Source organism: Lissotriton helveticus, chromosome 1_1 (genome assembly GCF_964261635.1).
Source record: "Lissotriton helveticus chromosome 1_1, aLisHel1.1, whole genome shotgun sequence".
Classification (NCBI taxonomy): Eukaryota; Metazoa; Chordata; class Amphibia; order Caudata; family Salamandridae; genus Lissotriton; species Lissotriton helveticus.
Window position 1 is genome coordinate 2,130,708,769 of NC_136057.1, and position 25,813 is coordinate 2,130,734,581.

The following is a 25,813-nucleotide window of genomic DNA, read 5'->3' on the forward strand; positions in this document are numbered from 1 at the left end:
TAATCTGAGGAGCTTCCTCGCTGGCCCTAACCAGCCCCAGATCACCCTAACTTTCCAGTCTTCCCTACCACAGTCCCCTGCAAAGCGAGTTCTAATGGCTTCCCATCAGCAGTAGCTCCTTGAGGCTCTGTCGCACTTGGAGTGAGCAAGCAGCAGGTACACCTCATGCTGTGACAGAGGAGCAGCCCTTTATTACTTTGCCTCTGACAATTAGCCAGCCTGACGTGAGTCGGGCTCGGTAAATGTATGCAAAGGCTGTAATAACAGCCTTTCATGTTGTGCACTTCCAGTGGAAACCGGGACTGCTCTGGCTGATTATACTGCCTAGTCCACCGAAAAAGTGGTGCACTAACTGATCTAGGCCACAGGACCACTGGCCCATGTCCGACTGCCTGCTTTGACAATCTGAGCCTGCCGCTGAGATTGGAAGAAACAGCCGTGCTCACCTCCTGAACAAAATGCAAGGGAGGAAGTGGCTGAGAAGCTAAAGATAGCTCTGCTGCATTTGGAGCCAGAGAGTTGAAGAAATAAAGAAAGAACAAACAAGGTACTCATAGGGAAGGAGACAGAAAGAGCGTCCGGCGATGGAGGGGGCAAGCAGCGATGAGGGAGGGTGTGGGGCAACGGAACAGGCGCCCTCAGATAACAGCGTCTCACATTTGCTCTCAGTCTTTTAATGTACAGCAAACGTGACGAGATAAGGACGAGATTTATAGGGCTGTTTACAGAAACTGCTCTCGGAGTTGAGTGAAAGAACAAGCACCCATTAAGGCCGTGATTGATGTGGCTGGTGTTGTGGTGGTGATGAGAACGTCATCTGCGTATGCTGCAAGTTTCACTGTTTTGCTTTTGATTTTGAAGCCGGTTATGTCGTTGTTGTCTCTTATCATAGCTAGTAGTGGTTCTAGCGCCAGCAGGAAGAGGCCCGGTGACAGAGGGCATCCCTGCCTTGTGCCTCTCTCTAAGGTTAGGGGCTCGGATGTGCCTCCATTCACCACAACTCTGGCTCTTGGTTTGTTGTATAGGGCCATTACCATTGTTCTGTATTTAGTCCCTTGTCCGAATTTCCCCATGCATGTGTCGAGGAAAGGCCAGGATACCCTGTCAAAGGCTTTCTCCGCGTCTAGCGCTATCATCACTGCCTGTTCTTTGCTCCGTGTTGTTTGGTTGATGAGGTGGCATAGTAGTCACGTGTTGTCTTGGGATAGCCTGTTCTTAATATAGCCAACTTGCGAGTTGTGGATGAGTAGTGGTAGGACCCTGTTCAGTCTGTTTGCCAGTATTTTTGCGTAGATTTTGCAGTCCACATTGATGAGTGATATGGGTCTGTAGTTTTGTGGGAGTTGCGGGTCTTTGCCTTCTTTGGGGATCACGATGATATTGGCTTCTGCCATTGAGTCCGTCATTTTACCTCTGCGGATGCAGTGCTTGTAGGTCTCTGCCATGGTGGGTCTCAGTTGTTCAAGGAACTTTTTGTAGAAGGTTGCCGTGTATCCATCAGGCCCCGGTGCTTTGTTCGGTTTTAGTTGGTTGACTGCTGCGTCGATTTCCGCATCTGTTATATCCTTCTGTAGTACCTCACTTTGCTCGGTTGTCAGTGCTGGCAGGTTGATCTTGCTGAGTAGGTTCTTCCCCCGTCGACGTCTAGGTTCCTGTCTGCGCTGTATAACTCCTGGTATAATTGTCTGAAGACTTCTAGGATCCCTCTGTTTGTCGTCTGTGATTTGTTAACTTTGTTGGTTACTGCTGCGATCGAGTGCTGCCTCTGCTTCGCTTTCAGGTACGACGCCAGTTGTTTCCCTGATTTGTTGGCTGAGCATAAGTTTATGGCCTTGAATTTGTTTATCCATGTGCCCGCTCTTTCGCTCAGGATCTTGTTGAGCTCGTATTTTTTCTTTGTTAGTGTTGTTAGGGTGTTTTTGTCTGTGATGTTTGCGCAGTGGCCTTCCTCAAGGAGGCCGATTTGTTCTTCTAGTTCCCTTATCTTCTTGTTCCTGGCTCTATTCATTCTGGCCTTGATGTTAATCAGCTTCCCTCTGAGAGTTGCTTTTAGGGCGTCCCAGATGGTGCTCTTCTCCACTTCGCCGTTGTCATTGAGGTCTAGGTAGTCTTTAATGGCCCCTTCGATTTCTTTTACATTGTTGGGGTCCTGTAGGATATCGCAGTTCAGTCTCCATCTGCTGGTTGGTGTGACAACGAAACATGGATGGAGAGAGGGATCACCACGCCAACCCAGCTGGAAACAAAAAACTCCCCGATCACCTTCCAGAATCTGAAACAGGTATACAGCCTCCCTGACATAGAACTATACACATTCCTGAAAATCAAAACGGCCACTACAAAGGCAAACCAAAGCAAAACACCACCAACCATCATCCAGTACATGGACAACCTCAACGCCATAGGCCACCAAACAGCAAAAATCTACAGATTACTGAGCCCAAACACATCAACACTGAACAAGATAGTGATAAGCGCATGGGAAGCACCGACATCAAGACAACTTAGTGAGGAAGAAAAAAGCAAACTGTGGAAATCAGCCACAACCGATAAAGTCACGCCACAATTGGCGTTAACGAAATTTTTGCTCCTTCACAGAGCCTACAGGACCCCGGCAAGTCTCCACAAAGCAGTTATAAGAGACAGAGGAACATGCTGGAACTGCGATAAAGAGAACGGCAGCCTAGAACACCTCATTTTCGAGTGCCACAAGGTTAAAAACTTCTGGAAGAAAGTGAACAACTTCATTAACGATATCATGGGGAAAAACATACCAATAAGCTTCGTTAGTCTCGCCACAGGTTTCATGTCAGACTGTCTAGAGAATAAGGAGGAAAGAGACCTAGTGGACATCCTATTAACAGCGGCAGTGAAAATCATACTAACAAACTGGAAAAATACGGCCAAGGCAACATTCAAAAATTGGATGAACTGGGTCACCTTCCTTAGAGGCGCAGACAACATCACCGGTAAAATCTCAAAGGAACACAACGCCAAGAATGACATGTGGGAAGCTCTAGACACACACCTAGAGACACGACAAACCTAACCAGCTCAGAACAGATACCCCACCCCTCCCCCCTTCACTCTTCTTCTCTTCTTTCTCTCACACCAGGGGGCGCGCAGTATACTCAATGTATAGTGTGTAACCATGGCACTACATATAGTGCACAACCAAGCTGCAAGAAGCCCAACTCAACTGTAACCCCCCTACCCCTTTTTCCATCACTCTGTACTGTATATATCTTCTGATATGCACATTTTATAATAAAAATTTTGAAATCAAAAAAGAACAAGCACCCGTGTATAGTGCTCATAGTTCCTAAAACAGTTGCTAAATGGGAGCTGTGGATGGATACTAGTAATTGGTCTATGCTCTCGGGGAGGACTAAACACAGGAAGATGTATTGCACATGCATGCTATGGATAAATGACAAATGGGGAGAAAAAATAGGAGAGCAATGATGGGGCCAGAAAATGGGAAGCCTATGGGAGAGCTGAAGCCCGCACAGTATATACATCTCTATTCGACACAGCATATGTGCTGCCTAGAGCAGAGAGCTAAAAACAAAGGGATCCATGCAAAACTATAGATTTTCTATAAGACCCTTTCAAGTGGAGATGAAAATTGGCGCAAGAGGTTCCGTGCGAGATATGGAACAGGAGAGGTTGTACTACACCAAGAATCTTTAATTGAAGAAACATACCTACATAGAAAGTTTTACTAGTTCTTGGCCTGCAGGTGGACATTCCTTGTGTTTCGGAGAAAGGGGACTAAGTGCTAAAGTATTAAGAAACAGTGATATTTACATTAATAAAGGATACGAATTTCTGTGACTGGCTTTAAAATGGATCCGGCTTCCGTTTCTGAAAAACAGAAAATGTACAAATTAGTTAATGCTAAAACCTTAATCAAATACATTTTCTTAATTACTTTCAACAGACAGCCATGCTTCCTAATATTGTTTGATTAGCTGTTTGCATTGCCATAAGACAGGCACCACTTACAAACCAGCAAATCTTGTTCTCTGGAGTTATCAAAGGATATTGCTTGAAATTAGCAGATGATTATTAGCCCATCATATAACAGATTTGATGGAACCAGCAGGCTATAACTCAAAATGTCATGAACCGAAATGCAATTTGTTTCAAAACACGTCACCTCCATCAACTTCAGTCTGCTTTAACAACAAAGTAAAAATGATATCCTGACACTATGTAAGTAGAGGCAAATCAGGAATAGGCACATGTAGACAGCTAACCTGATGGAGGGAAATTATAGTCTCAATTGGATAAATGGTAATCTGAGAACATTCCATCTCATCTTTATTGATTTGTGCCATTACATAGGGGCCAGACACAAGCAAAACAGACAGTCCAGAAGAAATAAGTTACTTACCTGTAACTATAGTTCTCCAGTATTTGAATCTTTCATAGATTCACATGCTTGAATCATTCCCCGTCGTCGAGATGGGAGTCCCCGGGTTATCAAAACAGCAATACAAAGTTAGCATAAACTAGAAAGACAGGCCAGGCCTAGGAGGACCATTTCAGTTTTGTAACATAGCCATCTCTTTCTGGGGGGAAACATGGCGCCCACGAGCTGAGCGGTAGCGCACGTCCTTCTCAAGCTGCTCTCTCGTCTCCTCTTTCTCTTACCTGAATGCAGCATGGTTGATTTTCAGCGTGAATGCTGAGGATAAGCTCTTGTGGTGATATTTTTTCTCCCCGTTTTTACCGTGCTAAGGTTCGGGGGTTGGTGTTCTTTCGAATGTGCCCCAGAGACGTCAAGGACCTCGAACGGCTCACGCACCCCGCACTTCTACCGCGCTGGGCTGGAGCCGCCCTGGAGCTTAGATGCAGGCTCGCGATCTTCTCCGCGGGCTTTCCCGGGGCAATTCGAGCAGCGCCAGCACTAGCGGCAATTTTGGAATTGGAGCCTTCTTTTTGCAGACAGCTACAGCCGCTCCAGAAATGCATACCGATCATGGTGAATGGGACTCCACTGAAGCGGGGGCGCACCCTTTAAAGGGCGGTAAGAGTGTGCTTGCCTCTAAGCAGGGGGGTTCTTACTCTGTGGTGCTTAGAAAAGCAGCTGGGATTTCTGTTTCGAATTCTAGTGAGGTCCTGAACAAGAAAGGGGGTAGGAAGAGGGGGAAGCGGACTAAGCACATTAAGGTCATTTCTGTACCCCATAGAACTACCCGTGCCCAGGTCCTGGGGGAAAGTACTGAGGACCCAATTAGTATATTGGATTGTTCCCGGCACAACGCTCAACAGAAAGAAGACTCCGACCCCCAACTCCGACCTGGGACAGGGCAAAGCCTCACAGAGGAATGTAGGGAAGGTGAGGGCTGTGAGGGGGACCAGGAAGAAAGCTGTGCTGAAAAATAGTACTGCCCGTATCACTCCTTCCCTGCGATCTTTTTGTAAGGTCCAGCCCCAGGTTTTGAATATTAATACCCAAGAGGCTCCGAGAGAAATACACAACTCCACTTCTGAGTCTCATCGCACTATGTCTAAACATACATCCACAGTGCCCAGTACTGGCCTCCCTATTTTGACCGAGCAACCGGGTATTACTAGCCCGCCCTTGGGGTCAGATACTAATACTCCTAATATTCCTAGTCTTGATGAGTCTAACTTACCTAAGGAATCACTTTTAGCTCCACCTGGGTCTTCTCGGTCGCCTACCCCCTACGAAACCGGGGCAGGAGTGCTAGTCGGGCCCTCGATCGAGGCTCTCCTTGCCTCCCTGAAAACGGAAATAAAACAAGCTTTTATGATCTCGGCAGATAACCAATCAGAGATCAGGGCAGCATGTGAGGTGCTAGAGAAGAAAGTGGACTTACTTAATAAAAGAACTGAATCTTTGGAGGGCTCAGTAGGGGAGCTTAAGGCTAATTTAGGGTCTGCCGAGATGCCATGAGAGAAAGAATGGAGTCACTTGAGAACTATTCACAGAGAAATAACCTACGGTTATTGAAGGTTCCGGAGGGCAAAGAAGGGAGCAATATTAAAACCTTTGTTGCAGCACTGTTAAAGGAGTCACTGAATCTGGAGGACCCTGTTGATCTTCTGGAGCAGGATATTCAGAGGGTCCATAGAGACCCTTTCAGATTAAATGCAGCTAGGACCAAACCAAGAAAGATTCTAATCAACTTTCTTACCTACTCATCAAAGGAAAAGAATAAACTTGGCCCTGAAAGTAAAATCATTAAAGGGTCCAGATTTTCCATTCGAGGTACGTTCTGATTTATCCAAAGTAACTCTGGATCGCCAATGGGAACTGGGCCAAAGAATGGAGAAATTCAGGTTTTTGGGTGCTACGGTTCAAATGAGATTTCCCGCTTTTCTAAAAATTATGTACAATAATAAAATGTACAACATCAGATCCCCAAATGAGGCTTATGATCTGTTGACATCTTTAAGGGACATCTCTCGTGAGAAGGAATGAATCTATTTTGAGTTGCGATAATGGTTACTTTCATTAATTAATTTTCAAGGGGAAACCAAAAAAAATAAATAATAATAATTGGGTTGTAGTTAAAGGGGAAAACACAGAAAAGTAAAAACAAAGAAAGAAAAGAAAGTAGGGAAAGGCAATGGGAAAAAAGGGGAAGCATTTATATATTGCACAGTATAATTTAATGGTTAAAATGTAAGCTCATCACCTTCTTGGGATTACCCCTTTTTTGGCCCTATATCTTGAAAATCTAATTTTTTCAATAAAGACTTATGGGGCCCAGAAATACACCCTCACTCTGATTAAGGCAGGAGGTAATCTGTGTCTGATTCTTATCTGTTTTTATCTCTTTTTTCTCTCCCTTAGCGTTTGCAATATAGTAAGGATTTAGGGTAGAGGGAGGTATATGGAGGACGTAAATTCTGGTTAATCACTAAGCCAGAGTAATTAGGGATGGGTTTCCCAAGGGAGGGGGGTGGGCCACGGGGGGAGAAAGGGTAAAAATTCCTCATTTGTCGACGCTCGGTGAGTATCAGGTACTTTTTAGCCCTATGCAGGATGATTTTCAGTGGATCCAGCAGCTTTTTGGGGTTAAGGCAGGACCAGATTCAGTGTATGGTAGGAGGCTTTTACAGGCGGGGATGGTAGGGGGAGATATGGTTCCATGACTTCGCTTCAGTGTCTGTCCTGGACATGAAGGGTAGAAGGGATAGAATACTTCAATATTTGAGAGATTCCCCGGCGCAGGTCATTGCTATCCAGGAAATGCATCTCCTTAAATCTGAGACTACCGCCTTATTAAAAAACCAGAGATGAATTGATACTTTCATTTGTACAGATCAAACAGCAAATATTAGAGGGCTACTGTTCATATTTTAAAAAAATCAGCCAAGGCACAAATTTTGGAATGCAGGGAAGATCGTAGTGGTAGATGGCTTATATTGAGAGTATCTCTAGGGGGGATGTCTATCTCACTGGTGAGATACTATGGTCCAAATCAGGACGATCCGTCATACGTAGATGCTATTCGTTCTCACCTTTTAGTCGTTTCGGACCCTGTAATCTGGGTTGGAGATTTTAATATTGTGTTAGACCCTCTGCTAGACAAATCCCCAAACTCAAGAGCTACTGTTCCCTCCAAGTCATGACAACTACTCTTAACAACGATGGGGCAGCTCGGGCTATCCGACATATGGAGAGAGAGAGAGCTGGGGATCAACTAGGGGTATCATTTATAAATTTAAAATACAAACACAAGTCTAGAATAGACTATGCTCTGTTCAGTTATATCCTCAAAGACTCAGTTCAAGATATTGTCTACCTGCCATTTCACCTCTCCGATCACTCCGCAATTTCTTTCAAGCTGATACCTACACAGCAGCACCTTCATAGTTCCTGGTCTTTTGATCGTACTATTTTGCTAGAGGATGACGAAATCAGTTTCCTCCGTATCGAGACTTAGTATTTTCTCGAGATTAATCTACATTCGACTATGGCTTCCATTGTCTGGGATGCTTTGAAAGGTTTCTGGCGAGGCTCTATTACCAATAGAGCCTCCTATAGAAAGAAGAAACTTAGAGATGCCATCAAGGGCTTAGAAGGAGAGATGAATATCATTGAGCAGAAAATAGGTACTCACAGGGAACTCAGTGAGGAGCGTAAAAGACTAGACATTCTTAAAAAACAACTTGAATCTACTCTGCAAGAAAGAATTGCCCGTAGATGGGAAGTGAGTAAAATTTCCCATTTCAAATTTGGAGAGGCAGCTGGCAAGTTACTTGCCTGGAAAATAAAATCTGACCAGATGCGAAACTATATAAGCAAGATCGTGGTAGAGGGTGTGACCTCTCCCCGCCTATCTAATTTGAATATCGGTAAGGCATTTCGGGATTTCTTCCAAAAGATATATAAGGAAGATATCATTGAGGTTATTGTAAAGAGGAAAACTTGGCTAGATGGGGTCTCCTTACCCAAAATTTCAAATGACCAGAAGTTAGGATTGGAGCTTGAGCTCACTGAGGAGGAAGTTAGCAAGGCTATCTCCCAGTCCAAACGAGGGAAGGCCGCTGGCCCAGACGGGTTACCAGGAGAATTGTACCATCTACTTGAGGAGGTTATCATTCCTATCTTGGTGAGAGTCTTTAATAATATACTCATTAGGGGCGATGATCCTCCCAGCTCATGGAGTGAGGCCACAGTAGTGCTGATCCTTAAACCCGGTAAGGATCCGACGGATTGCGGGTCGTATCGCCCTATTTCACTCCTCAACAGTGATTATAAAATCTTTGCTTCCATTTTGTCAAATAAGATGTGGGGTGTTGCTGGTATCATTATTCACCCGGATTAACAGGGCTTCATCAAAGGGCGTAAATTAGCGGACCTTACGTACGATTTGGTCGGCGCTATTGATATGGCATCCACCTTTTCACTTCGATTGGCCGTTCTAACCCTCGATGCAACCAAAGCCTTTGAAAGGGTTAATTGGGTGTTCCTGTCTGAGGTAATGGCGAAATTGAATTTGGGAAATAGATTCTGCCAAGCTATTGAACTCCTGTATAAGGCCCCGACTGCCAGATTATTAGTAAACAGCTCTCTGACAGACATATTTAGCATCACAAGGGGTACAAGGCAGGGCTGCCCGCTTTCCCCCCTCCTTTTTAATCTCTACATTGAGCCATTTGCACAGGTCCTTAGGGAAGAGCTTAACATCCTTCCCTTTAAATTCGGAGGATGGGAAAAGCGATTGGCCTTATATGTGGATGATATCCTCATTTTGACAGCTGATCCCGATTAAGCCTTCCCAACAGTTATCAACCGGGCGGTGGAATTTGGTAACATCTCAGGCTATGACATAAACGCCAATAAAACTGAAATCATGGCCTGGAACATTCCCAATTCACACCTTAGTATAGGATCGACTTTTCGATACTTGGGGATTAGAATTACGCAAGAGGTTGGCAAGATTCCTGAACATAATCTAGATCGGGTGTTCAGGGAGTGTCAAAAGCAGATGGAATCTTGGGCTCTTCTTCCCTTATCCATTCTGGGGAGGATCAATATAGTAAAGATGTCCATCCTGCCTAAACTAACATTTCTCTTTAATTCTATCCCTTTGGCTTTTGACACCAAGCAAATAGAGAAATGCCAACAGGAATTAAACTCCTTCATCTGGAAATTTAAAGCGACCAGACTGGTGTGGAAAAAGCTCAGGAGGAGGAGGGGAAAAGGAGGTTTGGCTCTGTCGGACCTACAATACTATGCATGGGCATTTCAACTCTCGCATTCGAGAATGCTCCTAAAGGTACCCACCAATACATCTGGTGGAGAATTGTTTCGGGCCATGTTAACGGGAGAAGGCCTGCCGGAGGAAGGCTTCTTGTTTAAATTTGGGGACCAAAAATTATTTTAAAAAATTAAATTAAAAATCCTTTATTCGTTAGCCAGAAGTTGGGTAACTATAAGAAGGAAAGTTGGGCTTAGCTACTTCTCAAATTTTGCACCAATATGGGACTCTCCAGGTACACCCCCATGTTTTCAGGATAACTTGATCATCCCGGTGAGGGACTCGGGCATCTATACATGGGGAGACCTGTTGGGAGGGCGCTCTATCTTCTCCTGGGAAGATCTACGGGGATTAGTGGGCACAGGACTTTCCAGATTCAAATATATTCAGATGAAGAGTTGGGCGCAGGCACAGTCCAGGAAGGATACTCTTCTGGGAAAGGATAGTAATATTGAGGAACTCCTTGTGGCGAGGCCAGGGGGTAGGAAGGAGGTTGCATTTTGGTACTGGGCAATCAAGGAGGAGGCAGATGGCGACTTCAAACTTGCCGATGAGTTATGGGGAGATCAGTTAAATTCTCAGTGTACGCAGGTCTGGATGGAGTCATTTAGGTTACTGCATAAAATAGTAAAACCTGCCTGGCTGAAACGAAACCATCTTTTCACAGTGCATAGGGCATACTTTTCCCCTCTAAAACTATCGAAATTTCAGCCTGAGAAAGTATGCAATAAATGTGGCCTACCAGAAGCATCGGATGTTATTATGTTCAAGGATTGCCCGGTAATCAGCCCCTTCTGGGACGAGGTGAAGAAGACCTTGGATTCCATCTTGAAGATCTCAGTGACTATCACTCTTCCTTTAATCATCTTCGGCCTCGATGACAACGTTACGGGCCAAGCCAGATCTCTTCTTTTTTACGCAATCCTCATGGCCAGAAGAGAAATATGTAAATTCTGGGTAGACCGTGCTGCTCCATCCCACTCAGGCTGGCTGACTTCCCTTTATGAGGTATCTAGGGTGGACTTGGCTAGATCCTGCAGTATGAAAAAGCGTGCATTTTGGGATCTCCTGGTATGTTGGAAGTAGGATGTCGGTTTTTTTTTCCCCGGGGTCCTCTGATTATGCCTTTTTCCAGCCCCATGGGCCAGTTCCTTAGGTCTCCCTGGCAACAGTATGGTCCGACATGTTGAAAAATACCTTGGTGGAGTAAAATGTTCTATCCTCTGTCTCTGTATGCTCATTCCGCCGGTTATCCTATCGTGTCTTGGTCTGGATTAACATCCATATAAAGGTCCCTGAACTTGTTCAGGAAAGATACGCATGGTGGTCGGTACTTTTCCTAAGAGGTCTAATGCAAATGAGGAAAAAATAAATAGCCATCTCTTTCTTGTAAAAGATATCAAAAACTAGGCTTTAGCCAATCAGAACACCGTACCCTCTAGAACACCCCTAAAGAGAACCTCAGACCTTCAGATTGTCACAGCACTAGTGCCATAAACCTAACCATAACGATCTCAAAAGGTGAGCTTCTCAGGGTAGGAGGGTGGGTCGCATATGAATCTATGAAAGATTCCAATACTGGATGTTAGATTTGGGAGTCTCTAGTTGGCATAGGTAGGTAGGTACCTGTGACATATAGGGACCCTTGCGTCTAGTCAGGGTAAAGGGGTACACTCCTAAAATAACCCCATCTCCCCTCTTGGTATCTTGGCACGAGCAGACATGCTTATCTCAGAGGCAGTGTGTAAAGCATTTGTGAACACATACAGTAACCCAGTGACAACACTACAGATGGACACCACACAAGTTTTAAATAAAAAATAAGTATTCTTTATATAGACTTATCACAAGACCACAAATGACAAAAATCCACAATACTGTACTTAAAATGGTAGAATTAGCTAAGTTCTCTTTAGATGTTAAAATGCGACACTTTGAGTTCAATGTACCTTTGGATGCGTAACGTTATATAACAAAAGTGTTGCAGGAAATGTGATGCGTAGGTCCCATACACGCAGGGATGGTGATGCATATGTTTCTTACTGCTCTTCCGTGGCAATGCGGCTCGCAACGCCGTGATGCGATGAAAATCTGGTGCGATGAAAACAAAGATGGCGTTTTCTCCTTGATGCGCTACAATGCCTGCACGCCCGACGGCCCTGCGGCGACTCAACGATTCGTCTGAGCCGCGACAATCCCTGCGACGCGCTTCTCCGGTGATGCGGGGCGCTCCGGCAAGGCGTGCGACAACTGCAGCGGCGACACCCTTGATCAGTGATGCGACGACAGTGGCTGTGGCACTCTTCTCCGGTGATGCGAGACACTTCGGCGATGCGATAGCTACAGCAGCAAAATCCTTGTTCAGTGATGCGACAGCAGCTGCTGTGGCGGCGACACTCTTCTCCGGTGATGCGAGACACTTCTGCGATGCGACAGCCCCAGCGGTGACACCCTTGTTCAGTGATGCAACGGCAGCGGCGACACGCTTCTTCCTTGTGAGTCGCGCTTCCAGCTCCTTGCGACACGCAGCCCTCCAGAAAGCCCAACACAACTGCAGGCACTTCCAAAGAACTCTTGGGGAGCTGGTGGTTGAAGTCTGTTGTCCCTGAGACTTCAGCAGGAGGCAAGCTCTTTCTCAAGCCCTTGGAGATCCTTCAGAAGTTGCAGAAAGTACACACAAAGTTCCTCTCTCCTTTCTTTGGCAGTCAGGCTACCACTGCAGGCCGATCCCCCATGCAGCACTTCAGCTCAGACTCTGTGGTTCCTCTCCTCAGCAAAGGTTTCTTTTTGTTTCCCAGTAGTGATCTAAAGTTCTGGAGTCTGGGCCCCCATATTTATACTAGCAAATCCTTTGTCTCTGGAGGCAGAGAGTGTCTGTGCCTAGTCCAAACTAGTTCTGTGCAGTCCTGGAGCACTTTGTTGACAAGACTCCTTCTTCCATTTGACAGTGTGGGCCAGGGACATCAGACGCACCGCAGGAGGTGGAGCCATCATTGTGGAAGGCAGGCCCAGCCCTATTCAGGTCCCAGGTGCAAATCCTCCCACCCATCTACATGCAGATAGCTCTATTCAGCTCAGCCCTGTGCTGACTCACCCTGTCTCCTGGAATCCCCCAACCCCTGTCACTCCGGACAAGGAATACACAATCTAGCAGACGCAGACTTGGATAGTTAGGCAAGAAAATACGTACTTTTTAAAGTGGTATTTTCAAACACAGAATGTTAAAACCAACTTCACTGAAAGATGTATTTTATCATTCTGAGTTCAGGCATACTAAACTCAAATTTCTACCTAGTTCCCCGAGTCAGTTAGGATTATAGGATGTAATAATCAAATTGCCCATTCTGGCCTATGGGGAACAGGTAGCCTTGCAATAGTGAACAACGAAAATGGCTGTAATTCACTATTAGGACATGAAACACACATCAGGGATCGTCCTACCTTATACTTACAATGCACCCTGCCCTGGGCCAACCATAGGGGTGTCTGATATGAAAAAATGGAAGGTTTAGGGACTGGCAAGTGGGTGCACTCGCCCTGTTAGCATGGCAGTACAAGACTGTACACAGGCTCTGCAATGGCAGACCCGAGGCACACTTTTACAGGCTGTTTCTGTGGGAAGCACAACCAGTGCTGCAAACCCACCAGTGCTGCAAGTCCACCAGCAAGCCCTGGGCCCACTCAAGTGCACTGTACTAGGACCTGACAAGTCAACCAAACCAAACAATCATGGAGTCACTAATCCATACATCAATTTACAATAGGGAGAGCATATGCACGTTAGCACTGGTCAGCAGTGGTAAAGTGCCCAGAGTCATAAAACCAACATAAAACAGGTCAGACAAAATAGAGGAGGAAGGCAAAAAGTTCAGGGATGACCCTGCAAAAAGGGCCAAGTCGAGCACTGGAGAACTATAGTTACAGGTAAAGTAACTTATTTTCTTACACCAGTATTGGAACTGGAACTTTTATAGGTTCAGATGCTTGAATCAGAATAGCTAACAGTTAGGAGCACATTTTTGTCTTAACTGTCTTTGAATAGAATATACACAACGAGAAGTAAAAGAGAAAGGCAAATTTGTAATTCCTTTAAATTCTTACTTCATGCCTAAACAAAGATTTAAAAATGGGCATAAAAATATACCCACAATCATATATATATATATATATATATATATATATATATATATATATATATATATATATATATATATATATGCTGGCCTCTGAAGAAGAAGCAAGAATGCTTGGAAATGCGTCAGGCTGAGGACTAATGGTCGGGAAGCGAAGCCGCCTGTTTTCCTAAATAAAGTTTAGAGGAGTGCGTCCTCATATCTGGCCAATCTTTTGGAGATATATAAATATATATACAGACATATCAAGAAGACATGGAACAACAAGTAATAAATGAGCAGTTGAGTAAGGGGATGTGTATCATAAGCCTATCGGACTTAACCCTAACACCATCTGAGGAGAATATCTTAAAGTTTGGACTTTCATTTTGCCCAAAAAACACTTTTAAATACCCACAAGCAAGGACTGACACTTTCAAATACATTAGGAAATTAAAGTTCCTACAAATCCAAACTACTATTGAGAAACCCCCAAAAAGAAGGACTGAACAGAGCCACTCAGTGACCCTGATGGGAGGTACTAATATTACGGATCTCTCCATCCTAGGAACCCTCAGACAGCTAGAATTGGGGAACGATGATCCGGATACGGAACTAACAATTCAGGATGTCATCAGGGAAGAAAATATCAATGTCGGGGAAGCAGCAGTTACACCCTTCAGACCACGCTCGAGGACGACCCTAACCACAGTGAAGGACAACATAGATATTTTTCACGAATTGATTGTTGAAGGCCTAAAAAAGATCCACAGAAGGGCCAATGAAACTGGAAAAAAGAAAAAGGCCAGTGAGTGGAAATATTTTGAATTGGTGTCGAAATTAAGAAAGAACAAATGGGTGGTAGTACGAAACTCTGATAAAGGAGGCAACGTTGTTTTGTGGCCAATCAACATGTACTTACCAGAAGCACTTTCCCAACTTGGGCAGAGGGATTGTTACAAACAGTGCAAGCAGGAAGCAATGACAAGGGCACAAGCAGAATTTGTACAAGACTTGGAGAATGGAGGGATTACTCTCGAATGATGAACTGAGGTACCTAAAAAATGACATGCCAAGAACTCTGGTCTTTTATTCAATTCCAAAAGTACACGAGAATGCCAATTGCCCCCCTGGACGCCCCATCATTTCAGCTACCAGGAGCATGATGTAAAAGACCTCTAAATACATTGTCTTCTTCCTAAAACCATATGTATTGAATCTACCATCATTTGTAAGGGACAGTTATGACTTTCTCAAAATGATGTATGATACACCAATGGAACATGATTATGTGCTAATAGCACTTGATATAACATTGTTGTACATCAGCATAGTCCATACTGATGGGTTGAGAGCTATTCAATACGTCCTACAGGAGAGACCTGCTGGCTTACTCAAACACACCCAGATGCTAATGTCTACGGCACAGAGATGTCTGGAAGATAATTTCTTCTTGTTTGGTAGTGAGCTATAACAACAGCAGCGGGGGACTGTGATGGGCACCTGTTTCGCCCCCAGTTACGCATGCTTGCATGTGGGCTGGTGGGAGGAACAGGTGCTCCGCAAGGAACATGCACAAGTATAGACACAAGGTCATGAGGGTAAGATTCATTGACAATCTGTTTGTAATTTGGAGGGGCACCACTGAATCTGCAGAACAATGTGTTGATCTTTTGAATAACAATAACCTGAATTTGAAGTTCACTCATAGCATTAGCAAAAGTGATATAACATTTTTGGGCACTGAAGTGTTTGCGCAAGGGTGAAGTTAGAAACTAGACTCCACAGAAAAGAAACGGCAGGCAATAGTACACTGCACATCACTAGTTTTCACCCAAATCATACCAAAATAAGCATACCATACTGAGAAATGCTGCGAGCGAATAGGAACAGTACTACTGAAATTGAACTAAATAAATGTGAGAAGGATAGGAGTCAAAGATTTCTAGAGAGGGGCTATAATAGAAGAGTGGTAGAGGCGGCGCGCAGTGCGGCCAACAAAAAGAAACAGGAAACAATCCTATTCTCTAAGTGAGAAGTAAGGGAGGGGGAAGTCAAACCACGGGTAAGGTTCTTAACCACCTATAATACTCATCACAGAGAATTGAGGGAGCTATGCAATAGGAATTGGCATTTGTTGAAAGCTGACCCTGTAGTAGGCAGAATACTTTCCGGAAACCCTCCTATAACTTACCGAAGAGCACCATCTTTAAGGGACGCACTTGTAACAACTAGCCCAGAAATTGAACGGGGAGAAAGTTGGTTGAAACCACCACCAGGCTTCAAAAAGTGTAGTCGCTGCAGAGCTTGTAGTATAGGCCAGGATAGCGTCACCTTCTCAACTCCATTTGGAGGAAAAAGTAAAAAGATCATGGGATCGTATAATTGCAAAACTGAGTTTGCAATTTATGTGCTGACATGCGTGTGCAGACTACAGTATGTGGGCAGTACCCTGCTATAGGGTCACAAAAGAATAATATTTACACAAGCTTGGAACTGGTCGCCACCTCACCAAATGATTTGCGGAATCACTTAGAGCTCACACAGCACCACCACTGCTCTCTCTGCAGACCCAATGGGATGCGGACCTCCAGCGACAGGTCATGGATCGCGAACACGCCTACATGCTGGAAAGCCCTGTGTGGATTCCCCGTAACACACGATTTAGGCTTATCCAGTACTACATACTTCATAGAGCTTATCTCACACCTGCCAAAATCAATAAATATTTTAATCGTAGAGATGCCAAGTGTGCTAGATGTAACGAATTGGGGGCTGACCTGCATATGGTCCTGCACTGTTATACAGCCCTACTGGGCAAAAATTATTAGGAGACAGGCGTCATGTACTGAACGGACACTGGATTTAGACATGGGAGGTATGCATCCTGGGTCTTTACCATAGATCCAAGAGACATAAGGTGACGTCCAGATATATTGACCTAGGCCTTATAGTAGCCAAACGATTACTTACACGCCATTGGAAATCGCCTGAAACCCTGGCGGTTAAAGCCTGGTACCAGTCTCTCTTGTGCTAGGCACAGGCGGAGAGTGTTGCACTCACCCGAGAAGATGCAATAGGAATACGTAAGCAGTCATTAGCACCAGCATGGGACACAATCTTGTTAGATTTTCCTGCAGCAGATCAGGATCAGGATGCACCACTCGATACGACAACTTATGCTGACGACCATACTGTACCACAAATGGTACACGCCCAGACCCAATTAGAGCATAGATAGGACGCAATTGGTTCCTCATCATCCCTGACACTTTTAACTTACAAAGTAATCACATAAACAGAAGTGTTCTTATATACTTGTTTTAAGCTTTGCCACCAGGCCAGCAATTCCTTATTAGATTGGATTCATATATTTTCTTATTCACTCATGTAGTCCGAGCTACTGGAGTGCATCACTATTCAGCATATTTGTATATGTAGACTCGGGCTGAGACTATTTACATGTTGTATCTTTCTGTGTTTATATTTGGAACTATGCCCCATCTTACCAAAAATGGACATGAAACCTTCTATCCAAGACATGAGAGTAAATTGTACACAACTAAGCTGTAAACTGTAATGGACACAATTATCAGATGATAATTATCATGTATACGGACTTTTCTAAACTATTGTTGTTTGACAAAGTTTTATGTAACTATCAAAAACAATAAAAACAAAAATAGGTTCATAAAAGAATCTTGCAGCATATGAGAGCCATAGTTGATGGTGATCGATCATACCCAGTGCCCAGGCATTGCGAGGTGGTGCATAGGAAAGACCCAGCACAAGTTAGATATTTTGTCATCGATGCAGTGGCAGCTGATAGGAGAGGGGGTGACCGCACTAGAAAATTGCGTGAATTAGAAAGAGATACATTCCGACACTAGATAACAAGGCACCGAATGGCCTGAATTTTGATGAGGAATTTTATTCTTGTCTGTAGTTGGGGAGATGGAACACTAAGATGAGTGCAGTGTAGCACGTAGGAGCACTAATTGCATATAATAATAAAAACCCTATTAAGTCAAATCACAAAAATTACTTGACAACATTGAATGCGGATAGAAGGCAAATTATACCAATTATGGGGTTGATATGAATTGGTTGGATTGGGGCACTAGCCCAGTTATGTAACTGAGTTCAAGTGCAAAGCTATGTTGCAATATGAATTAAGCGAAAAAGGAGGGCAAAGTAATTACCAGAAATCAGTAATAGTGGTTGCAATGGGCACTTGCCCTTAATTTTGGCTGGCACTGCAATTTTATATAAGTTACCTTGAGTATACTGAGTATATCTTGGCAGAGACTTTGTTAAAGTGGAAAGGCAATTAGCATTCAGGAGATAGTCATCCTCCCCCTCCCCCCGCAGGCACGGCAGAAGCAAACTAGAGCACCAGGTGAACTTGGACAAAAGACCTGCTCCCTCCCCCGTTCCCCCTCAGTCTGCACACACACCCACCCCCCTCTCAGCTGACCCCCTATCCATACCCCAGTTTAGCACCCCGGTTATTAATCAGGGATACAGGCTAGCAATTTAGTATCGACATTGGCTAGCAGATATACAACCCAACTCTGGAGTCAGAAAACTAAGGCTCCTAGCAACACTAATGCCATAACTAAAACAGATACACTATGCAGAGAGCCCTAATATGCATATACTTCCGGGACAATACAAATTATAAGAGGCTATTATGGTTCAAAATCACCACTAATGTATGATCTACAGCCACATTAATGTCAGTCTATTTCAACATATATTTAATGTATGAACCTAAGCTTCTCTTTATCCAAACTGTTAAATTCTAATAAACAAATAAAAAAAGAAAAGTGGAAAGGCAATCTATGCATTCGAAATAGATTTGTATCATACCCCTAATTGTCAACAAATGTTTAGTTTGAGAGAGACAATTCTTTCATGACATGGATCAATGTATCTAATTAAATGCATTAAGTGATTGTACAAAGTATCAAAAAAAGCAAATGAGGAAATGTTGTCCCAAATCTTTCTTCAGTGCAAGTTAGACTCGAGAAAATAAAATGTCAGTCTCGGATAAGTTTTTTTGAAACAGCATGTGAACAAGGTCGCTGAGACGACTGAAACCACCGAAACGCGTCATGAACGGCTGACTAGAAATACATACCGCATTTGAAGTCTGCTCTGGTTTTATTTGGTGAAAGCACAGAATTTGTTGTGATATATATATATATATATATATATACACGCACACACACATACAAAAATACATATGACTGTATGACAAAATACCCATATAGTGGGAATGAAAAAGAAACAATAGTGTAAGAAAAATAATTGTTTTAAATGTGCGAGGTTCCTAGAAAGTAAAGGAAGGAGAGGTGAAAAAGAAAGCTCACTGTGAGAAGTTGGCCTGATGTGCAGTGCTCACTATTCTAGTGATCACTATATATCAGTCCAAACAACCCTTATTGATGATTGGTTGTAAGTCAACCTTATAGACCAGCTATCCTAGTAGCATGGATACGAGCAGTCTAAGGCTAAGACTCTAGAGGGCGTGTTAAGCCAGCTGTTTTACCATCACATTACCCCTTGAACACCCAGTGAAAGGACACCACACAAGTTGTTATGAAAATAAACAGTGTATTTATTTGTAACAAGACTACCCTGGCTCTTTATGAGACAGGGAGCTAAGCACACAACAAAACTCTTACGAAAATACTTAAGTTAGCACGTTATACACAAATGCCCGAGGGGCACGAAAAACCATATACTCTAAAACTGGAATGCGAAATTACTAGCAGGTAAGTACAGTACTAATAGGCTTTGGAATCGCTAGGACTGGACTAGGGAATCGTTAGATTACTACTAGGAGACCCAGGGGACTCGGGTGCAGAGTGTGCACTCTCACGCGGGATGCGGGACAAAGTCTATGGAGGCTAGTAAAGGCAAAGTTAGTGTTCACGGGCGAACCCGACCTGGTGGGAAGAAAACGACAGTGGATCCTGACCCTAGGATAGTGAGGCTATGCTGGGACACCGAAGTGCCGAAGTTACCTAGCCCAGGGGCTGCAGCTGCATAGGTCTGAAAAGACGTCGGGGATCTCGTTGCCGGACCAGGAGCCTGGAAGGAAGAAGTTGCTGGCAGGCGACCAGTGAAGAAAAGTTCGATGGATCCCAGCCTGGATCAAGGAAGAAGAAAACCTGAAAGCAGAGGGGACCAAGTTCTTGAATCACTAGCCAGTGATTAAGTGGGCACCAGGATGGCACCGGGCGAAGTCACCGCAGTCAGGTGAGTGGGCGCTGCTGGGCTCTGCAGTCTCTCGGACCAGGAGGCGTTGTCGGCGACCAGGATGAAGGTGCGAGCTGTCCCACGAAGGATCTTGCTGTCGACGTCGCTGGACCCAGGATTGGGCAACAAGTCTTGGCAAATGCAAGGCCCACGCGGTGGACCTAAAATGGCGTCTTGAGTGGACCAGGAGGGTCCAGGGTACTTCTCCGATGGAGGGAAGCAAGGGCCAGTCTGGAGCAACCAGACCAGCAGCAGAAATGTCGTCGGGCGTCGTCAGGAAGGCCACAAGCCAGCGGGCTAGTAGCCAAACAACGCGGTGAGCAGTAAAAAGCAGAAGGGCCCCACGCAGATCGTGGAGATGCTGGGGGGCTGCTCTTCGGTGCTGGAGCTGCTCAGGGTGGGGGCTTCTCGGACCCCAAAGCACTCACCAGGAATTTACTCGGCGGGCTTGCTGGAAAGAAGTCGTGCAGTCTTGAAGATGGCCGGTCCCTCGAGGTCTCGTCACACCCACGAATCTCAGCGTGACTGATGATGCAGGTAGAGGTCAGAGGTGCCAGGGAAGCCGGTTCTCGTCGAGCTGGGCAGTCGGATTCCGGAGGAAGGACTTGCAGCAGACCGCAGTGTTCTTAGATGGTGCCTGCGGATGCAGGGTGACTACTCCTTAGTCACAAGGGAGAAATCTTAGGAAGAAGTCTTGAGTTCCTTTCGCAGAAAGTAGTTTCAGGATTCAAAGATGATCTGATTTGGAAGGGGGCCAGTCTCTACCTTTATCCTGTAAAAAGGGGCTGGCACGCGACTAAGTCCTGCCCTATGGGTGGGACTAGGAGGGGGGTGGTTACACCCACTTCCTTGGCGGGCTTTTCCCCAGCACAGGGTCTGGAGTGACCCTGGAACTGGTTCCAGCCAGCCTATGCACAGTGAGCACCGGGGTGCCACGTGCAGTCACCTTCCTCTAAAGCCCTGCCTACCTACAATACACAAAACCCTGTCTGGGACGGTGCTGGCACCGCCCCTGGCAGGAAACCCTTTGTCCTTATCTCCTGCTCTGGGAGGACTCCCAGCAGCAGGAGGGCAGACTTGTGTCTCGGTGGCAGCATCCATTTTGTGGATGCTAAGGCTCTGTCTGACTTTTAACCGGGTTATAGGTTACATGCATGTCGTGTCCCTCTAGAAGGGTGGAATGCTAACCCCGTCGCCAGAATTGGCGAGGGGTTAGTATTCCAATTCGTATGACACCTTACTCGACATGTTTTGATAAAGCGATACCAGAGTTGGCACATAACCGCGAGGATTATAATGCACTTAAGAGTATATGGTATGCGATATCATGGAAACGGCTAAGGGATGGATCCCGAAAGCCGCAGACAGGCTCAGCTCATGCCAGAGCACCATCTCACACAATTCCAAGCACTCTGCCTTCAGGATTGTTAAGGCCTGCCATAGGAGTGACTGATAGGAGATCTGTGTGTCCATTTTAGGGTTAGATATAGGTATACTATATCTAAAGCAAAGGGTGATTACACCACCTTGCCCCAGCTGTCAAGCAGCCAGTTGTGTCAGATTTGGATGGCCAGCCAGGGGTGGCATAATACATGCTGCAGCCCCTGGTAGGCCCTGGGTACACCTATGCCCTGGGTACCTAAGGTACACTGTACAGGGACTGATAAGGTGGCTCAGTATCCAATTTAGATATGTACCTAAGGTACATGGAATCCATTTTACAGATAGAGCAGTAGGCCTGGGGCCCTGAATAGCAGGGTCCCAGGTCAACTAAGTCAGAAAACCAGCAAAACACCAGGCAAAAAGTTGGGGGCAACCATAGTCAGGGTTCTACCTTCCTACATAACCCCCCCCCAAACGAAAGGAGATAAGGCTATCCTTGTCCAGGTAAGCCTATATTGCCTAAGTGGCCATTTAAGGAAGTACCAGCACTGGCATGGTTACCCCCTATGTCATGGTCCACTAAGCAATCCCTCACCCTAAGGGTGTCTGAGGGTCTCCACCATAGGGAATCCCTACCTGTGGTGTGTTTTGTCAAAGAAAAAGGCTGGTGCTGAAATGGAGTACTGAAGTGAGGCTCCACTAATTTTGGGCTCAGCTTCCTCCAATCATTTTCCACCATATAGGCCTTTCTTTCCAAGACTGAGTTGTTTTGGGCTCTCAGGGTCAACCTCTGGCTACCTACAGCTGGAGGTTGGGTCCCTCTGTTTGGCTTACTGGAGGGACAGGTCAGGTCTGGGGCCCTCAGGTCCCAAGTTTGGCTGTGCCCAACAGTGTCCATCTGTGGGAGGTCCCTAACTAATTTTAAGGGGGATCCCTCAGGAGTATGTTTTATTTTCACTTGGCTAGGACTACTAGCTTCAGTGCCCTTAATCTGTGAATTGGGAAGTTCTTTTGGACAGGGGGCCCTTTGGGGTCCAACACTGGCCTCCCTGACCTCTACAGCCCTGGGCTGACTGAGGCAGGGTAGAGAGGGGCAGGTTACCTGCTCCAGACTGGGTCCCACCTTGGAAGGGTCCACTGACATCAGGGGTTCTGCCAGGCTAGGCCTGACTACCTCTGTGGCAGTTTCTTCACAAGGGGTCAGATCAGTTCCCTGAGGAGGCTGATCCTTTCCTAAAGTCTGGTGGGAGGGAGATTTCTCTTCCTCCTCAATACTCTCTGTCTGAGTGGAGTGATCCATAGTTTCAGGCTTCACAACACTGTCATCTGTCTGAGTTTGAGCTGTGGCCATCACAACTCTCCCAACCTTTTCAGGAGGGGGCTCAGTTTGGGTGTGGGCTGTGACCATCACAGCCTTGACAACCTGTTCTGGGAAGGAAGTTGTCTGAGATTGGGTTGTGACTGGCACAACCCTCCTGACCTGTTCAGGGAGGACATCTTGGACTGGGGCTGTGGCTATCACTGCCCCACTAACCTTACCATGGGTGTTTACCATTTTAGAATGGGTTTCTTGCTCAACTTCAGCCCAGGCTGAGAGCTCTAAATCATTCCCCAGTAGGCAATCTACAGGCAAGTTTGGTGACACTGCCACTCTCTTGTGGCCAGTGACACCTCCCCAGCTGAGATTGACCACTGCCATGGGATGATCTCTCTGTACTCCATCAATATTGGTTACCTGGTATGTGGCACCAGGTAAAAGTTGCCTTGAGGGGACTAGACTCTCAGTCACCATAGTGATGCTAGCCCCTGTGTCTCTATAGGCCTCAACTTTTATACCATTGATGAGGGGCTCCTGTCTGTACTTGCCCAAAGTGTTGGGACAAGTTGTGAAGTTGGCAAACCCCATGCCAGTCTCACAGACAAGAGTATCTAAGTTTGGGGACCTGGTTAGGCCAGAGTCCCCAGGAACTCCCAAAGTCAATGCACCCAAATTCTTGGGGGCACTCCCACCACCTGGGGGATTACTACTAGTAGTAACAGGAGGTTTGGGAATGTTACTTGGGGGTATGTTCTCCTTATTGTTATTCTTGGGGCAACTGCTGTCAGTTTTTAAATGACCCACCTGTTTACAGGGATAACAATAAGGTTTCTTCTGGTTGTTAGAAGGATTCTGGGACCCACCCCCCTCAGAGGATTTTTGGGGCCCTGATGTGGTTTGATCTGTAGATTTATTCCCACCCTTCTCTTGAGGCTTGGTTGATTCCTTTTTCTGGTCACCACCTTGGTTCTTGGGCCTAATCCTGGTTCTGACCCATTTGTCTGCCCTCTTACCCAATTCTTGTGGAGAGGTCAGATCAGAGTCTACCAGGTGCTGGTGTACTAACTGGTTCTGACAATTATTTAAGACTTGCTCTCTCATAATTAGATTATACAATCCTTTGAAATCAGTAACCTTACTACCCAGTAGCCAGCCTTCCAAAGCCTTAGTGGCACAATCAACAAAGTCAGACCAGTCCTGAGACTGAGTTTTCTGGGTGTCTCTGAACAGCAACCTGTACTGCTCAGTGGTTAAACCAAACCCATCAACCAGTGCATTTTTCAGGACCTGGTAATCATTAGCATCCTCCACTCTTGTAGTGAGGAGCTTATCTCTACCTTTACCATCAAAGGAGAGCCACAGTATAGCTGCCCACTGACTCTGGGGAATGCACTGCACAGTGCAGGCCCTCTCCAGAGCAGCCATCCATTTCTGGATATCATCCCCTTGCTTAAAGGGGGGCACTATTTTAGTCAGGTGTTTAGTATCTAAACCCTTCTCTCTATCTCTTGGGAGATTGCTGCCACCAGTGGGTGCTAACCCACTTATCTGCTGCTCTCTAGCAAAGGCAAGCTTCTCTTTGGCCAGGGCAAGTTCTTCCCTTTCAATCCTCAGTTCAGCTTGTCTCATCCTAGCTTCATGCTCCCTTCTCTGAGGGGAAGTGAATCTCCTCTGTGGAGGATTCCTTCTCCCCTGAGAAGAGGCATTAGAGTGCAGAGATCTATTGGAGTCCCTAGAAAGAGATCTATCTCTCCTAACTCCAAGGTTAGGCCCACTTCGGGTTAGTACTGGGGGTCCCCCAGATCCTAGCCCAAGTAAGTCTAAGTTGGTCCTAGTTAGCCTTCTGACTACCTCAAGACCTTTGTCTACCTCATCCCCAGAGAGTTCCTCCTGATCCCCCTCCTCAACTGCTGAATCAGTGTTGGGGAGGTCTGGATCCCCAGAGGTTCCCTCTAAGGCTGGCATGTTCTCATGTAACTGAGAAAGCTTTCTGGCATCATATGTCTCTAAGAGACCTATCAGAAAGGGAGTGGTGGGGTTAGACCCCTGCTTCAGTTTCCTGGAGACACAGATTTGTCTCATCTCCTGGAAACTGAGAGCTGCATATCTTGAAGTGACCTGTGGAGGGTCAACACTGACCAGGGGAGTCTCAGTAGAGTCCCCCTGAGTCGACATGCTTTTCTAGTGAGGTGTAAGTGGTGCACTTACCTACACTATATGTTTGCCTACTGATCCCTTGCTAGAGTTGTAGTTTAGGGTGTGCTAGGCCCTAGGAGCTACAACAGCTGGTTCAGTAGAACTCAGAGTATTCTAAGCTAAGTTATATGTACCTTTAGTACTTATGTGATCTTTCACAAGATATTCTTAGGGCATGTGTGGTAAAACAACAGCAAGCTCAAATCCCAACCGCTGCTCACCAATGTGAGAAGTTGGCCTGATGTGCAGTGCTCACTATTCTAGTGATCACTATATATCAGTCCAAACAACCCTTATTGATGATTGGTTGTAAGTCAACCTTATAGACCAGCTATCCTAGTAGCATGGATACGAGCAGTCTAAGGCTAAGACTCTAGAGGGCGTGTTAAGCCAGCTGTTTTACCATCACATTACCCCTTGAACACCCAGTGAAAGGACACCACACAAGTTGTTATGAAAATAAACAGTGTATTTATTTGTAACAAGACTACCCTGGCTCTTTATGAGACAGGGAGCTAAGCACACAACAAAACTCTTACGAAAATACTTAAGTTAGCACGTTATACACAAATGCCCGAGGGGCACGAAAAACCATATACTCTAAAACTGGAATGCGAAATTACTAGCAGGTAAGTACAGTACTAATAGGCTTTGGAATCGCTAGGACTGGACTAGGGAATCGTTAGATTACTACTAGGAGACCCAGGGGACTCGGGTGCAGAGTGTGCACTCTCACGCGGGATGCGGGACAAAGTCTATGGAGGCTAGTAAAGGCAAAGTTAGTGTTC

General features: G+C 45.5%; 1 protein-coding gene across 9 annotated transcripts in view; it reads right to left on the reverse strand.

Moving 5' to 3' along the window:
* Positions 1–25,813, reverse strand: part of HFM1 (helicase for meiosis 1) — a 4,349,684-nt gene that overhangs the window by 3,679,804 nt on the left and 644,067 nt on the right. For all 9 annotated transcript variants that reach the window (XM_078646278.1, XM_078646275.1, XM_078646244.1 and 6 more), the window contains exon 5: positions 3,826–3,867. In XM_078646278.1, the coding sequence (XP_078502404.1) occupies positions 3,826–3,867 (42 nt within the window). The remainder of the gene's footprint in view (positions 1–3,825; positions 3,868–25,813) is intronic.